The 17,913-nt window shown below is 45.3% G+C and overlaps 1 protein-coding gene across 2 annotated transcripts in view; it reads right to left on the reverse strand.

Moving 5' to 3' along the window:
* LOC139538776 (rho GTPase-activating protein 20-like) overlaps window positions 1-17,913 on the reverse strand; it is an 82,668-nt gene that overhangs the window by 6,000 nt on the left and 58,755 nt on the right. For both annotated transcript variants that reach the window (XM_071341197.1, XM_071341196.1), the window contains exons 3-11: window positions 12,562-12,732; window positions 11,715-11,864; window positions 10,016-10,057; window positions 9,777-9,861; window positions 9,546-9,690; window positions 7,497-7,685; window positions 4,962-5,317; window positions 4,039-4,148; window positions 3,357-3,540 (exon numbers count right to left, since the gene is read on the reverse strand). In XM_071341197.1, the coding sequence (XP_071197298.1) occupies window positions 3,357-3,540; window positions 4,039-4,148; window positions 4,962-5,317; window positions 7,497-7,685; window positions 9,546-9,690; window positions 9,777-9,861; window positions 10,016-10,057; window positions 11,715-11,864; window positions 12,562-12,732 (1,432 nt within the window). The remainder of the gene's footprint in view (window positions 1-3,356; window positions 3,541-4,038; window positions 4,149-4,961; window positions 5,318-7,496; window positions 7,686-9,545; window positions 9,691-9,776; window positions 9,862-10,015; window positions 10,058-11,714; window positions 11,865-12,561; window positions 12,733-17,913) is intronic.

The following is a 17,913-nucleotide window of genomic DNA, read 5'->3' on the forward strand; positions in this document are numbered from 1 at the left end:
GGGTCGTTGTCATGCTGGAAGACCCAGCCACGACCCATCATCAATGCTCTTACTGAGGGAAGGAGGTTGTTGGCTAAGATCTCGCAATACATGGCCCCATCCATCCTCCCCTCAATACGGTGCAGTCGTCCTGTCCCCTTTGCAGAAAAGCATCCCCAAAGAATGATGTTTCCACCTCCATGCTTCACGGTTGGGATGGTGTTCTTGGGGTTGTACTCATCCTTCTTCTTCCTCCAAACACGGCGAGTGGAGTTTAGACCAAAAAGCTCTATTTTTGAATCATCAGACCACATGACCTTCTCCCATTCCTCCTCTGGATCATCCAGATGGTCATTGGCAAACTTCAGACGGGCCTGGACATGCGCCTGCTTGAGCAGGGGGACCTTGTGTGCGCTGCAGGATTTTAATCCATGACGGCGTAGTGTGTTACTAATGGTTTTCTTTGAGACTGTGGTCCCAGCTCTCTTCAGGTCATTGACCAGGTCCTGCCGTGTAGTTCTGGGCTGATCCCTCACCTTCCTCATGATCATTGATGCCCCACGAGGTGAGATCTTGCATGGAGCCCCAGACCGAGGGTGATTGACCATCATCTTGAACTTCTTCTATTTTCTTCTATTTTCTAATAATTGCGCCAACAGTTGTTGCCTTCTCACCAAGCTGCTTGCCTATTGTCCTGTAGCCCATCCCAGCCTTGTGCAGGTCTACAATTTTATCCTTGATGTCCTTACACAGCTCTCTGGTCTTGGCCATTGTGAAGAGGTTGGAGTCTGTTTGATTGAGTGTGTGGACAGGTGTCTTTTATACAGGTAACGAGTTCAAAACAGGTGCAGTTAATACAGGTAATGAGTAGAGAACAGGAGGGCTTCTTAAAGAAAAACTAACAGGTCTGTGAGAGCCGGAATTCTTACTGGTTGGTAGGTGATCAAATACTTAAGTCATGCAATAAAATGCAAATGAATTACTTAAAAATCATACAATGTGATTTTCTGGATTTTTGTTTTAGATTCCGTCTCTCACAGTTGAAGTGTACCTATGATAAAAATTACAGACCTCTACATGCTTTGTAAGTAGGAAAACCTGCAAAATCGGCAGTGTATCAAATACTTGTTCTCCCCACTGTATGTATGTATGTATGTATGTATGTATGTATGTATGTATGTATGTATGTATGTATGTATGTATGTATGTATGTATGTATGTATGTATGTATGTATGTATGTATGTATGCAACGTTCCCTCTAAATTGCACGCGTGTGCGGACGCGCAGTAGCCCCGGGACTGCCGAGCAGAAATATCAGCCCATAGAGAGGAGAACAAGATTGAATTTCACTAAACTTTCTAGAGCAGTGGTCACATGTTCCTTTTTTTTTTTTTTTTCTTCTCGGGCTGTTATGGGTAGGTGCATCAAATTCAGCTGCCCTGCGCGCCGGGTAGGCAAACTGTTGCCATTTTGAACCATTTCATCTGTTTGAAGGTACAAACTCTGCCTTCCTGGCAGGCCAAGAGAGTAAATCAAGTGCACTATAGGCCTACCGCTGGCCAATCAGATGGCTCAGATGACCGTGTCTTCTGTAACATAGCAGGCATGAAAGAAAGCTACAGCAAAGTTGATACTGTGCGGTAGATATTGGCTTGCCTTTTGACTCAGAAAGTGATCTTGACTCCGAAAAGGTTGCTGAGCACTGTTCTAGAGTTTTCCCTGTTAACACTATCAACATTTCCCTTTACTGTGGCAATTGTGATAGAATCAATGTAATATTAGCCACTTTCAAACAAAACAAAACTAACTATGCAAGAGAGTTTGTTGTAGGCAGAACGCATCTGAGTAGGATACGATTGCATTGACACACTACTCAGCCCCTAATATATACAGACCGGTGAGTCACAAACAATCAGAGCTGCAGTAGGCCTATATGGAAATAGATCATTACCATATATGGATCTGTGCCATTTACTTTGAAATGGACTGTGTTTACAGCATGAGCAGTCATGAGTACTGTAGATGCGCTTGTTTTGAGATCAAAACGAAGGCTGCATGTAGCCATGTGTGCACATTTTGTTCATATCCTTCGCTAGTTAGTCAGTTATTAGCCCAGTTATAGATCATTTGTAGTCAGCAATAAGGGAGTGATTGCATCCTACAAGAGCACAAAACATGTACATTTCTAGACATTGAAAAGGGAGTCAGGTAGAGCTTTTTTTGTCTTAAAGGCAGTGTTGTCTTTTGAGAGCTAAGTAGCCAAAAGGCAGAGGGTAGAATAATGTGTCTGATTCTCTGTAATAATAGTATGATAATAATAATGAATTTTATTTTGTAAAGTGGTTTCTTGCATCAAACAACACAACAGCATTTTTAGTCACCTTCTTGACTGAAGGACAAGTGGATAAACAGGTGAATGTCAAGCCCTGCATATTTCTTTTCAAAAGCCTCATGGAATGTAGGCCTACATTGAACAACACACATTGGCTGCTACTGTAGACTGAATGACAGAACAGCTATTTCCATGTTAAAATGTTATGGGATGCATTTTCTCCATTGTTTTTGATGGTAAGCCACTCTGGTAGACCTAGATTGTGATCAAATAGCCACAGTAGCCTACATGGTCACTGTTAAAACTGTAATTTAAAGGGGGTACAGCCTCAGCAGACCTGAAATTTGCTCAGTGCCGGAAAAGATTTGAGGGAACATTGTATGTATGTATGTATGTATGTATGTATGTATGTATGTATGTATGTATGTATGTATGTATGTATGTATGTATGTATGTATGTATGTATGTATGTATGTATGTATGTGTGTATGTGTGTGTGTGTGTGTGTGTGTGTGTGTGTGTGTGTGTGTGTGTGTGTGTGTGTGTGTGTGTGTGTGTGTGTGTGTGTGTGTGTGTGTGTGTGTGTGTGTGTGTGTGTGTGTGTGTGTGTGTGTGTGTGTGTGTGTGTGTGTGTGTGTGTGTGTGTGTGTGTGTGTGTGTGTGTGTGTGTGTGTGTGTGTGTGTGTGTGTGTGTGTGTGTGTGTGTGTGTGTGTGTGTGTGTGTGTGTGTGTGTGTGTGTGTGTGTGTGTGTGTGTGTGTGTGTGTGTGTGTGTGTGTGTGTGTGTGTGTGTGTGTGTATGTGGCCCTTGTCCTTAACTAGAAAGGTATTTGGAAGTACACTTGAGAAACTCACTTTCACCCAAATCTCCTATTGACATCAATACATGATATAAGCAAAATTGTTATGTAGTAATACACATACACTTTGAAAGTATGGTACAATTATGTGTTCGAAAGAAGACATTCAAATAAAATGAAGAAATATAAAAAGTAACTTAACAGAGAGGGAAACCTAAAAAATAGTTTTTAGGGTCCAGTCTCACCTTCTTGGTGGCCTCCCCCTCTGGGCTACAGGGGGCCAGGGTCCACAGCATGCTGGGAGCGATGCACACCGACAGGTTGAAGGCATTCATCTGGTTGTCGTCTGCGTTGTCTTGAATACAGTGGAGCACGGCAACCACATGTCTGAGTAGCAACAGGTTCTCACTGGGCAGAAGATGGACCAACCTGAGGTGGGGGGTGGGGTGGGGGGGAGTGGTGAGAACAGACAAAATAATCAGTGATGAATACACAACATCTAGTAAGACTTTGAATGTGTCAGACACACACCCCCCCCCCTCTCACAAACATTTACATTTAAGCCATTTACAGTAGTACGCGCATACATTTTCATATTCTACACACACAAATACATTGCTACATCCTCTGAGAATCCAGCAGATTGTGGAGTTTGTCACATTCCTGGGGACAGTATCTTTCCAGAGAAGACATCAGATGAGCTGTGTCATGTTATTGTTTGTCTAAGAGTCTTCTGGAAAATAATTCTTCAGATTTTCATTGTTTCTTATGTGTCCTTTATTTCCTCTTGGCCTGAGAAGGACTTTATTTTCATGCCTCTGGATCAAAACAGCTTTTCCCGCCCATTTTCTTGCCACCCCTACACAGCAGCTTTGTTTTTGCTGTGCGTATGTGTTTGTAAAGGTGCGTTACAGGGAATGCCAGTACCTGTGGATGGCTTGCATCCTCTGCTCTTCCTCCTCTTGTGCCATCACTGCAACCCACTGCTCATACAGATTCACACACAGCAGACTGCCCGGAATGTTCCGCAGGAAGTCCTGTTGGGTCACAACCACAGGGACACATTATATGTTAGAACACCCTTTACCATCACCACATATGCTTCTCTTCAGTGGAGTTAATACGGATCCTGAAAACATGGCATGTAAAATAGAATTTGAATGCCATGAAAGAGGCTGTGTAACTCAATGTGTTTTTACAGAAGCAATCTAGCCCTTTTCACTCGTTTGTTTGTCAGCTCACTTGTTATTAGTTTGTTGGTTGGAGTGGGTATAGTAATATAGCTAACTGAACAGCAACATGTGTTCTCTCTCTCTCTGTGTGTTCTGTTCTACCTGATCTAATACAGCTACAGGTTTCCAGTAAAGCCATTGGCACCAACCTTCCAACATGTGCATTGAATTGAGTGTTTTTCTACCTGAGCTTTCTCTTCGCTCCAATCACTTCATTTCTTTCTGTCTGTCTAAGACGTTCTATGGGGATTTCGAACACACACACACTAGATACTGTGGTGAATATGTGTATGTGAGGGTGCAGCTGTGTTAGCTCTGTGCAGTGAATTATTCTGATGTGTATCGTTGAAGCAGGATGAAACCGATCCTTCAAACCTCCTCTCTCTGATGTCTCAATATATCTGATCTGACAAGCCTGGCTAGAACCTTTGAACTCTGATTAATCCACACGGACCCTGGCGTGTGCGTGTGCGTGTGTGTGTGTGTGTGTGTGTGTGTGTGTGTGTGTGTGTGTGTGTGTGTGTGTGTGTGTGTGTGTGTGTGTGTGTGTGTGTGTGTGTGTGTGTGTGTGTGTGTGTGCGTGCGTGCGTGCATGCGTGCATGCGTGTACTGTCCTACCTTGAAGACTGCAGCAGTGACAAACACAGACTCGTGTGTAAGTGTGTGTGTGTCCTCTGTCCCATTGTCCAGTCTGTCTCTCAGCTCTCTGCAGGCTTTGGCTCCTGCAGAGCGACGGAATATACCCCTGGTGTAGGGACCCTCCTGGTACAAAAACACCAGCATGTCCATGACAGGTTTGGGCAGGGTGTGGTCAGGAGGGCAGATGGAACTGAGAGACCGTCCGAACAGGCATCCCAGGGTAGGGGACAGGGAGGTGGGGGACAGGGGGACACTGTCCAGCTGGCTACTGGAACCCCTCCAGAAGGCCCAGTTAATCAACGGCCTCTTCCTCTTAAAGGATTTCTGGCCTGGCTCTGCAGAGAGAGGGGGAGGGAGGTTATTCCAACATTTAAGACATTATTTCAACATTAATTAGGGCCTACTGCTCAATAAAACACAACGAGAGGAAGAGAGGGGGAAAGAGTTGGAGAGTAGAAGTTCTTTGGAGAGAGCAGAGGAAGGGAAAAAGACAGAGAAGGAGAGAGAGTGAGAGCGTGAAAGAGAGAGAGAGAGAGAGAGAGAGAGAGGAAGAGAGAGAGAAAGAAAGAGGCATTGATTCAGAAAGAGACATGGCTAGAGAGGGGTCTGAAGGGTGGGGGTGGGGAGGTCTGTCTGGAGAGAGAGAGAGTGTGTGTGTGTTTAGTAAAACCATGTTTCTGAGACTGGGTAGATCATGTTAAGAAGCTGTCGGTCTGTGAGTGTCCATATGTTATGTACTGTGTGTGTGTGTGTGTGTCTGAAAGACTAAGAACCATTTGTCTGTGTGTTTGTTTGAGTTACGGTGCAGACATGATGTCTGTTCTTACGTTGCTTGTGTGTGTGTGTATCTGTTTGTACCAGTGTGTCAATGTGTGTGATGTACAGCTTATGCTGTGTTTGTGTGGGTGGGGGGGTGGGCAATAAAAAGCCCTTCCACATTAGTGGCACAACACCCCTAGCTGCCCAGGGACCTATCTGATCAAAACTGAATATTAACAATCCACTGTAGCTTTACACTCAATTACATTTTGGAAGCCAAATCCAAAACAACATTGTAGCAGAGCCACTCCAACATTATTTAACTGGCCCAAGTTGATAAAGTTGTAAAACACGCATTGTGTCATTATACGCCAGTGTGAGACATCTTGGAGGGGGGATATTCTGAAGAGAGAAAGGGAACGAGGGAGGTAGAGAGAGAGAGAGAGAGAGAGAGAGAGAGAGAGAGAGAGAGAGAGATAGAGGGCTGGTTGTGTGAGCAATGTTTTGATCCTTTTATGGAGTTGAATGGATCCATGTTGGGTTGTTGCTAAACAGATGCCATATTTCTCTCCTAGCCAATAAAAACCTCTGGTTTTTAGATGTATCAGAAAACAACGATGGTGTTATGACAGAATTGACCCCCAAATCTATCAGTGACACCCTCAGTCTAGTTGGACACCCTCTGACACACCCTATTAGCATACACACACGTGCACACTTGTAAAACTAGTGCTAAGCAATTAACCCAAATTTTATATTAAACAACTAATTGTCCAAAGTCGGTTCAATTATTTGAATTCCATTTGGTTAGTTTGTTTTCAGTGAGCTCAATGCACACATTGCACAGTTTCTCTAGAGATAAATCAGATCAAGCCCGAACTGTGCGATGTAGTAGGGAGTTGTCGTTTCCAACAGGCCAATATTCTACATAGTTTAGCGCAGAAAACGTGGTAATTAAATACAATGACCATAATCCATTGCGCGCCTACTTGTCTGGTCTGTGTGTTTCGTTTATGCCTGCTATGTTATGTTAGTGTGGGGCAGACATGGAGATGGAGAAGAGACAGAAGAATGTGTGATGGAGAGGGAGAGAGAGCAGTTGGTATTCAACAGTCATAACAGTATGCTTTATTTACTTTGAAGAACTACTTTGAAGAACTACTAAAATAGTGATTTTGTCAGACAGCAGCTCTATAGAGATGAGATGACCTGAAATGAAATAATAAAGTCATCAAAATAAAACATATGTAAACAACTGAAATATTTTCTTAAAGAAAAGTAATGTGAAGAATGGGCAGTCACTACCATCATGGGACTTTTATGCATTTTTTTATTTTGTGTTGTTACATCATTCAATCCACATCATAATTTTATTTATAATCAAACCCGAAATGGAACCAACCTCAAAAAGCACTTGTTATATTGAAATAATTAGGCTGATGTAGCGGGTAGGGGAGGGTATTGATTTTAAATGGAGGAGAACTTGAGAGGAATCTAAAGGAAGGCGTGTGGTTGATTCAGTGGAGCCTCTTCAACGATCCTCGTGGAAAACACTCTCACACACACTCTCTATGTTCACTCTCTCACTCTTTCTCTCACTCTCTCTGAAACTATGGAATAAAAGACGTTTGAGGCAACAACAAAAAAAGGAGGTATGAAGTAAACAAGGGCAAAGGGGTGGGGACACATTTTTTTGAAGGAAACGCAACCCTTTCTTTCTGTTGAGTCGGTCACAGTGTGTAAAGGGGCACTTACCTAAGAGCAGAGCCTGTTTGGGACCCACCCGGCTGGACTTGAGGATGAACTGGCATTGGGTGTCTGGAGGGAGACACTGGTCCAGCAGCATCGCCCCCTGGCCCTCTGGAGAAGGAACTGCATCCTTCCCTCCACCACATCCTCCATCCCGAATGTGACTCATCTTGATACTGAAAGGAAACTCGTGCCCTGTGGGGTTATAGATGAGAGGGTCAAGATGTTAGAAGTCAGGGTTCATGAGTCTCACTGGAGGTGTGACCAGGCCAGGTTTACAGTACGCCCAGCTAGTCTCTTATCTACCTCATCTTTATGTCAATAACGGGAGGAAAATACCTCTTTGAGTAACAAAACAAAACTCCAGAGTAAAAGTGAGAAGGTACAGTGGCATGTGTTCATGGATGCCAAGGGAGGCCAGGCTTCCAGAAAAAAATATAAATAATGTTTTATATTTCGTTATTTCGTTTCATAATTGTCCTTCTATTTCAAGAGGCTGAATGTATCTCTCACAGGAGAAAGCATCAGAGCGAGCGAAACAGCATCCTTCTGTCTCTCTGCGTGTAGGCCATCTATCTGATGCTGTCTGGTCCAAACGAGTATGACATTGTTGCCACCTATCATAGCATTGAAGGCAAGGAAAGCTTACGAGCATCTTGCCTGCCTTGACAATTTATTTTAGATTTTTTTTGCCAATAAGCGTTGAGCTAAACTGAGCAAGCTCAACTGTGAATGGTCCTGGCGCACCAAAAACAGTGTCAAGGGAAGCCAGCTTGGATTTGGCATTACTCCTGTTAAATCCCATTGAGAGAATACATCAGTGACATAAAATGTGAATTGTTGCATCTCGTTGTGTTGTTGTCCTCCGGTGGCAACCTAAAATTGTCCCTTTCCTAAATTAGCCATGGATGGAGATAGGGATTTGGACTTGTGGTTTTACTTAATTCTCCGTAATGGCCAATGATTATAACGCCGATTCTGATCCAACCATTAATTCATACATTGTTGTGCCCCTGGCCTGAGAGAATGGAAGTTCAATATGTAGCTAGATATAGAAGGCTAATGTTAGCTAACGTTGCCCATGAATAGAAGCTAGACTAGCGAGCAAGCATTTTAGCCAGGTAGACTACGACAACAAAAAATAAAGGCGTGTACTGTATGACAGAGTGATAGACCGTTTCTTCAACATGAAAGACAGGATGGCATTGGTGTTTTGCGGGTACTATTTAATGAAGCTGACAGTTGAGGACTTGTGAGGCGTCTGTTTCTCAAACTAGACACTCTAATGTACTTGTCCTCTTGCTCATCTGCGCATCGGAGCCTCCCACTCCTCTTTCTATTCTGGTTAGGATTAGTTTGCGCTGTTCTGTGAAGGGAGTAGTACACAGCGTTGTACGAGATCTTCCGTTTCTTGGCAACTTCTCGCATGGAACAGCCTTCATTTCTCAGAACAAGAATAGACTGACGAGTTTCAGAAGAAAGTTATTTGTTTCTGGCCATTTTGAGCCAGTAATCGAACCCACAAATGCTGATGCTCCAGATACTCAACTAGTCTAAAGAAGGCCAGTTTTATTGCTTCTTTAATCAGAACAACAGTTTTCAGCTGTGCTAACATAACTGCAAAAGGGTTTTCTAATGATCAATTAGCCTTTTAAAATTCTATGGATTAGCTAACACAACGTGTCATTGGAACACAGAAGTGATGGTTGCTGATAATTGGCCTCTGTACGCCTATGTAGATATTCCATAAAAAAATCTGCAGTTTCCAGCTACAATAGTAATTTACAACATTAACAATGTCTACACTGTATTTCTGATCAATTTGATGTTATTTTAATGTATAATTTTTTTAGCTTTTCTTTCAAAAACAAGGACATTTCTAAGTGACCCCAAACTTTTGAACGGTAGTGTAAGTTGAGTAGGTACTGAGTATGTATTGTAGAAGTTTCCCTTGACCAATGACTAGGTTCAACTTGTACCGTAAACTAAACAAGAGAGATATGGCTGGGTTTAAGGTGAGTGTAATGGGTTGTGGGGTAAAGGAGTTGAACTCACCAATGAGCGGGTAGGGGGAGTCATCTTTAATGGAGCTCACCCACAACTGGTGGTCTTTCACACAGCCCGAAATGCCAAACTGCTGTAGTGCCATTTGGATGACATCAGTGGTGCTGTCTGAATTACTTACAGCTAGAGTCTTAGCCTGGGGGAAGACAAAAACATTAGAAAAATGCACACACATGACGGAACACACACACACACCTGCAACCATACATAAACAGTACTTACATAAGCACAATTCCCAATGTCCTTTGCAAATATCTTCAGAGGAATGGTCTTGGGGTCATCCTTCTCTTTCTCTTCATTTATTCGACTAGAGGAACGAAGGAAGAAGTTAGCGTGAAAAACAATACCTTCTTTAACACAAGCAAGACTAAACACATTATTCAAGCTACTGAAGTCAAGCCATAGACTATTAGTATCAGAGGAAGTTATGAACAATATCGTCATCCGTCATTTCTGGTTACCTTTTGATGAGAAAAAGCCACTTCTCCTTGTGCTCCACAGAACTGCAGACAGACAGAGAGAGAGATAGAAAATTAAGTCGGGTAACCAATATTATTTTTCTCATCTTCTCTTACATAACGTGTCCCTGTAAAACTGCATTTCTTTCCCTATGAATTCCTGGTGTCAAGGCATATAGTGTGTGTGTGATATTTTATAACGACTGGCTCTCTGTGGTCAGAGTAAGGGGGGTTTTACGACTAGGAATATGACTCTGGTTGTGGTGCGGTGTTGGGATGATAATTTACTGTTCTAGTGGTTGTTCCTTTTTCTGAGACAGAATAACAAGTCCTGTACTGTATGCTAAATTTCCTTTCGTACGGTACCCGGAGGCAAAGTCATTAATATCCGTCCGGTGATTGGCTGAGGATTCTTGGGTGCGTGACGTCACTCTGACCCCTTACCAAAACATGGCAAACAATTTCTTTCACCTCGGGTCTGAAACCAGTAGTAACCACGACATTGAATGACAATTAACATAAAAATTACATATGAATCTGAAATTCTAACGCCCCAATAACATTGTCGCAGAGGAGGGCTTGCTATCAGCCATTTTCTTATAAAACAGCTTAGATAGCAAAGTGCTAATGTGCGGCGCGGGCTACCTAAAGTTAGCTAGACTCGGGACCTCATGGGAACATAGGCTTCAGGAGCCAGTGGGTTAGATATTATTCCACCATGGGCAACAACAACTGGCTACTAGCTTGTTTTCAGCCAAATATGTTCAACTCATCCAGTGACCAGCACATTTAGAAGGATAGCTATTGACTGAAATGTAGCTAGCTTACTGGCTAGCTAGCATGCTCGCTCACACTGGCCATGCAGTAGCCAACTAGCTAGCTAGCTCACTAATCGTATATGCCAAGACACAGCTATCTAGACTTGGGAGCTTATGGGCACATAAGCTACATTAGCCAACTGGTTAGACATGATTACACCATGGGCAACAATAACTGGCGACTAGTTCGTATTCAGACAAATAATTTCAACTCATTGTTAGTTTACACACTGACCACCGCATTTAGGAGGATAGGTAATTACTGAAATGTAGCTAGCTATATCACTGACCAGGCAGTAACTAATTGTGGACGCATTACCTATTCTTTGATACATTTTGGTTAACTTGCTCATATCAAGCAACACATACCAGACCGTTTGTGGAAAGGTAAAAATAACCATTTGTGAGCTTGTTTTTTGAATGATCGGACAGTGAAACTAAAATAGGTTGGTCACTAGCTGGTGAGGCTTTCATTTATTTCCCAATTAATTTGGTGATCAAGCTGACGCTGCATTTCCCAAGTCGTTTGGTCAGTGCTAACTGCTCGTGCCGGCAGCTAGCATGAATATTCATGTCCTTGCCCAGCCTTCCTATGGAAGGAAATTTTGCGTACATACTACATACTACATACTACATACTACATACTCAATGAGGATTTATTAAAGGGACATTCTCACTATAAGAGTACAGAGTATACAGTAAGCATATGTGTGTGCACGTGCACGTGTGTCTGCATGTGTGTGTGTGTGTGTGTGTGTGTGTGTGTGTGTGTGTGTGTGTGTGTGTGTGTGTGTGTGTGTGTGTGTGTGTGTGTGTGTGTGTGTGTGTGTGTGTGTGTGTGTGTGTGTGTGTGTGTGTGTGTGTGTGTGTGTGCACGTGCATACCTGAATGTGGCGACACAGTTGAAGGTAGGCCAGCCCATGACAAAGCTCCTGTCTAGACTGGTGCTACTCTCACACACCTCCTCCATACAGCCTGCTGTCCACATCTCACACACACGCACCTGAGCCTTCAGTTTGAAGTGTGTGGATGACCTGCAGCAAACACGAGAGGGTCAAACACAGTTTAACACACCAGCACACACACGCGCGCTGAATCACGTTTCTGAGCACATACATTTATTAATAGCCATGGTGGAATTCTCAACATTCCTACAGCAAACCTGCTGTACACCTGTCTATGTCTGTGAACACCCCCGATACACACACACCTTCCTATCATACACTTTTTAACCCAGAATGTAATAAAGCCAAGTATAGCCGTCTCCACTATGTATGGGTCAGCTCCACCCAGAGGCACATGATGTTGAATATACAGTTGGTTGGAGAGAGAGGCCCTGTTTTGCTGCCACAACATCACAGCAATGTTGCATCAACACCCTGAAAATATCTGGAGCATTGCCTGAAAGTTGTGTTCTGGGTGGGGAGCCCCTCTGGCCCTGATGAGTGGTCTCTGATCTGGGCATGGCCTCAGATGGATTTAATTGGCTGAGAGGTAATTATAGGCCGGATAGGAACGAGGAGGGGAGGGAGGGAGGGATGAGGGAGGGAGGGAAGTATAGGGCTCACAGTCCCGGGAGACAGGGTTTTTAGACTTGAGTAGGGAAGAGAGGGATGGAATGCAGTTTTTAGCAGTTGCCTTCCGCTCTTTTGCTCCCCCTCTCTCTCTCTCTCTCTCTCTCTCGCTCTCTCTCTCTCTCTCTCTCTCTCTCACAGACACACACAGACTCACTTGGCCTTGGCGATGAGGAGTGTGTCAGTGAAGAGGAAGAGGTGTCTCTCCTGCGTCTGCAGGCCAGTCTTCAGCTGGGTGTGGGCGTGGGCCAGGAACACCCTGCCTGGGGAGAGGAACGCCTGCACCAGGGGACACGTCTCTGGGCTGACCGGAGACAGGCAGTTTTCCCTGTCAACACACATACACATCACACACTGTTAGAATAACCAGGTAAACACATCACATGGTGTTAGAACAACCAGTTCAACATACAGTAGAGGTTGGCTCCCAATGGGCCAACGGGTCAGGAGGATTACTGTTTGGGGTCAGAGGGAGAGGAAGTGTGGGTCCCTTTAGTTGTGTTAATGAATGAACCCAGTACTCCCTATAGGCGTTCCCAATGACCTCCTAGTCTCATTTTAACAAGGTTATCCACTTCCTCAGCTAGGGGCTTACATAGCCTTACAGCCCTGGTGTATGTATAGAGTGGCGAGCTGAGCTGTGACATTAGTCGGATGGTGTTATCCTCGTGTGGCTGGGATAATGTAATTATTTTTGGAATAAGAAGAGTTGTAAAAAGACCAAGGCACTTCAGACAGTCAGTCTTCCATTAGTTAATTCCTTACAGTACGTAACTGATTAATTACACAAGTCAATGGGAAAGGTACAGTATCTGTGTTTTTGAATGACTATGCATGTGGAGGGATATTCCATGGCAAGCTTTTGGTGCTTCCCAACTGTTTGAAGGGAATTCTCTGGGGTTGGGGACTAAGATTTATTTTATTTGAATTTTTTACCTTTATTTAACTAGGCAAGTCAGTTAAGAACAAGTTCTTATTTTCAATGACAGCCTAGGAACAGTGCTGCCTTGTTCAGGGGCAGAACGACAGATTTTATCCTTGTCAGCTCGGGGATTCAATCTTGCAACCTTTCGGTTACTAGTCCAACGCTCTAACCACTAGGCTACCTGCCGCCCCTAATGGGTGATGATGGGTGTGTGTGCACCCGTTTGTGTGTACATGCGTGTGTGACCGATTTGCTCAGTTGGTAGAGCATGGTGCTTGCAACGTCAGGGTTGTGGGTTCGATTCCCACAGGGGACCAGTATGAGAAATGATGAAAATGTATCCATTCACTATGTAATTCGCTCTTGATAAGATTGTCTGCTAAATACCTACAATGTAAATGTAATGCTGGCAAAGAGGAGGGAGTCAATCATCTCCTTCAGTCTTTATTAAACACAACACATTTTGCATGGCTAAACACAGGACTGCTGTTAAGGTACACTACATTTCCTGCTCGTTGAATATCTCATTCCAAAATCATGGTATTAATATGTCGTTTGTTCCACCTTTGCTGGTATGACAACCTCCACCCTTCTCGGAAGGCTTTCCAATAGATGTTGGAAGATTGCTGCGGAAACTTGCTACCATTCAGCTACAAGATCATTAATGAGGTCGGGCACTGATGTTGGGCGATTAGGCCTGGCTTGAAGTCGGTGTTACATTTCATCCATTTAAATGTTTTTTTAGAGTAAAGTACATCGAAAAAAAATCAAAAGAAAACTGCAAACTGAATAGGAGACCAAACAAGCAGCAAACAAAGAAGAAAGGCTTTTGAAAAAGTAACCATTTTTCATAAAATTATACCGTTTTCTTAGCTAGCTAAGTTGTTTACCTGTTGCTAGGCAGTTGCTAGGGACATTCCTGAAAGAAGCTAGCTAGCTAACAAGGAGTGTCTAGTTGGCAGAAGAGAACAAGGGACAAAGAAGGGACAAAGTGGGACAAAATAAGGACAGAAGAAAAGGGAAAGGGGACATTAAGGTGAAGCAGTCCTCTAAAGACACAAAAGACAATAATACAAGAAACAACACTTCTATTGCCTCTCCCTCTACGATACGCACTTCCGGTTTGGTTTGGAGCGAGTAGTTGCATTCCGCTTTGCTCCACAGGTAGTATTACAGGTAGTATTACATTTCATTTCATTACAGTACAACAGTTTGATTTGTTTGATCTTAGCTGGCTACATAGCCGTCTTTGTATCCAAGATAATTGTGTAGTCTAGAGTAATTGTCGAGGTTACCTAGCCAGCTACACTTTCAAACAAAGTCAACAACGCAGCCACTGCTAGCTAGCCTATTTCACCAGCCAGCAGTACTATATCATTTTAGTCAATAAGATTTTTTGCAACGTAAGCTTAACTTTCTGAACATTCGAGACGTGTAGTCCACTTGTCATTCCAATCTCCTTTGCATTAGCGTAGCCTCTTCTGTAGCCTGTCAACTATGTGTCTGTCTATCCCTGTTCTCTCCTCTCTGCACAGACCATACAAACGCTTCACACCGCGTGGCCGCTGCTACTCTAACCTGGTGGTCCCAGCGCGCACGACCCACGTGGAGTTCCAGGTCTCAGGCAGCCTCTGGAACTGCCGATCTGCGGCCAACAAGGCAGAGTTCATCTCAGCCTATGCTTCCCTCCAGTCCCTCGACTTCTTGGCACTGACGGAAACATGGATTACCACTGATAACACTGCTACTCCTACTGCTCTCTCCTCGTCTGCCCACGTGTTCTCGCACACCCCGAGAGCTTCTGGTCAGCGGGGTGGTGGCACTGGGATCCTCATCTCTCCCAAGTGGACATTCTCTCTTTCTCCCCTGACCCATCTGTCTATCGCCTCCTTTGAATTCCATGCTGTCACAGTTACCAGCCCTTTCAAGCTTAACATCCTTATCATTTATCGCCCTCCAGGTTCCCTTGGAGAGTTCATCAATGAGCTTGACGCCCTGATAAGTTCCTTTCCTGAGGATGGCTCACCTCTCACAGTTCTGGGTGACTTTAACCTCCCCACGTCTACCTTTGACTCATTCCTCTCTGCCTCCTTCTTTCCACTCCTCTCCTCTTTTGACCTCACCCTCTCACCTTCCCCCCCTACTCACAAGGCAGGCAATACGCTTGACCTCATCTTTACTAGATGCTGTTCTTCCACTAATCTCATTGCAACTCCCCTCCAAGTCTCCGACCACTACCTTGTATCCTTTTCCCTCTCGCTCTCATCCAACACTTCCCACACTGCCCCTACTCGGATGGTATCGCGCCGTCCCAACCTTCGCTCTCTCTCCCCCGCTACTCTCTCCTCTTCCATCCTATCATCTCTTCCCTCTGCTCAAACCTTCTCCAACCTATCTCCTGATTCTGCCTCCTCAACCCTCCTCTCCTCCCTTTCTGCATCCTTTGACTCTCTATGTCCCCTATCCTCCAGGCCGGCTCGGTCCTCCCCTCCTGCTCCGTGGCTCGACGACTCATTGCGAGCTCACAGAACAGGGCTCCGGGCAGCCGAGCGGAAATGGAGGAAAACTCGCCTCCCTGCGGACCTGGCATCCTTTCAATCCCTCCTCTCTACATTCTCCTCTTCTGTCTCTGCTGCTAAAGCCAATTTCTACCACTCTAAATTCCAAGCATCTGCCTCTAACCCTAGGAAGCTCTTTGCCAACTTCTCCTCCCTCCTGAATCCTCCTCCCCCTCCTCCCCCCTCCTCCCTCTCTGCTGATGACTTCGTCAACCATTTTGAAAAGAAGGTCGACGACATCCGATCCTCGTTTGCTAAGTCAAACGACACCGCTGGTTCTGCTCACACTGCCCTACCCTGTGCTTTGACCTCTTTCTCCCCTCTCTCTCCAGATGAAATCTCGCGTCTTGTGACGGCCGGCCGCCCAACAACCTGCTCGCTTGACCCTATCCCCTCCTCTCTTCTCCAGACCATTTCCGGAGACCTTCTCCCTTACCTCACCTCGCTCATCAACTCATCCTTGACCGCTGGCTACGTCCCTTCCGTCTTCAAGAGAGCGAGAGTTGCACCCCTTCTGAAAAAACCTACACTCGATCCCTCCGATGTCAACAACTACAGACCAGTATCCCTTCTTTCTTTTCTCTCCAAAACTCTTGAACGTGCCGTCCTTGGCCAGCTCTCCTGCTATCTCTCTCAGAATGACCTTCTTGATCCAAATCAGTCAGGTTTCAAGACTAGTCATTCAACTGAGACTGCTCTTCTCTGTGTCACGGAGGCGCTCCGCACTGCTAAAGCTAACTCTCTCTCCTCTGCTCTCATCCTTCTAGACCTATCGGCTGCCTTTGATACTGTGAACCATCAGATCCTCCTCTCCACCCTCTCCGAGCTGGGCATCTCCGGCGCGGCCCACGCTTGGATTGCGTCCTACCTGACAGGTCGCTCCTACCAGGTGGCGTGGCGAGAATCTGTCTCCGCACCACGTGCTCTCACCACTGGTGTCCCCCAGGGCTCTGTTCTAGGCCCTCTCCTATTCTCGCTATACACCAAGTCACTTGGTTCTGTCATATCCTCACATGGTCTCTCCTATCATTGCTATGCAGACGACACACAATTAATCTTCTCCTTTCCCCCCTCTGATAACCAGGTGGTGAATCGCATCTCTGCATGTCTGGCAGACATATCAGTGTGGATGACGGATCACCACCTCAAGCTGAACCTCGGCAAGACGGAGCTGCTCTTCCTCCCGGGGAAGGACTGCCCGTTCCATGATCTCGCCATCACGGTTGACAACTCCATTGTGTCCTCCTCCCAGAGTGCTAAGAACCTTGGCGTGATCCTGGACAACACCCTGTCGTTCTCAACTAACATCAAGGCGGTGACCCGTTCCTGTAGGTTCATGCTCTACAACATTCGCAGAGTACGACCCTGCCTCACGCAGGAAGCGGCGCAGGTCCTAATCCAGGCACTTGTCATCTCCCGTCTGGATTACTGCAACTCGCTGTTGGCTGGGCTCCCTGCCTGTGCCATTAAACCCCTACAACTCATCCAGAACGCCGCAGCCCGTCTGGTGTTCAACTTTCCCAAGTTCTCTCACGTCACCCCGCTCCTCCGCTCTCTCCACTGGCTTCCAGTTGAAGCTCGCATCCGCTACAAGACCATGGTGCTTGCCTACGGAGCTGTGAGGGGAACGGCACCTCCGTACCTTCAGGCTCTGATCAGGCCCTACACCCAAACAAGGGCACTGCGTTCATCCACCTCTGGCCTGCTCGCCTCCCTACCTCTGAGGAAGTACAGTTCCCGCTCAGCCCAGTCAAAACTGTTCGCTGCTCTGGCACCCCAATGGTGGAACAAACTCCCTCACGACGCCAGGTCAGCGGAGTCAATCACCACCTTCCGGAGACACCTGAAACCCCACCTCTTTAAGGAATACCTAGGATAGGATAAAGTAATCCTTCTAGCCCCCCCCCCCCCTTAAAAGAGTTAGATGCACTATTGTAAAGTGGTTGTTCCACTGGATATCATAAGGTGAATGCACCAATTTGTAAGTCGCTCTGGATAAGAGCGTCTGCTAAATGACTTAAATGTA

This window comes from Salvelinus alpinus, chromosome 14, assembly GCF_045679555.1.
Source record: "Salvelinus alpinus chromosome 14, SLU_Salpinus.1, whole genome shotgun sequence".
NCBI lineage: Eukaryota > Metazoa > Chordata > Actinopteri > Salmoniformes > Salmonidae > Salvelinus > Salvelinus alpinus.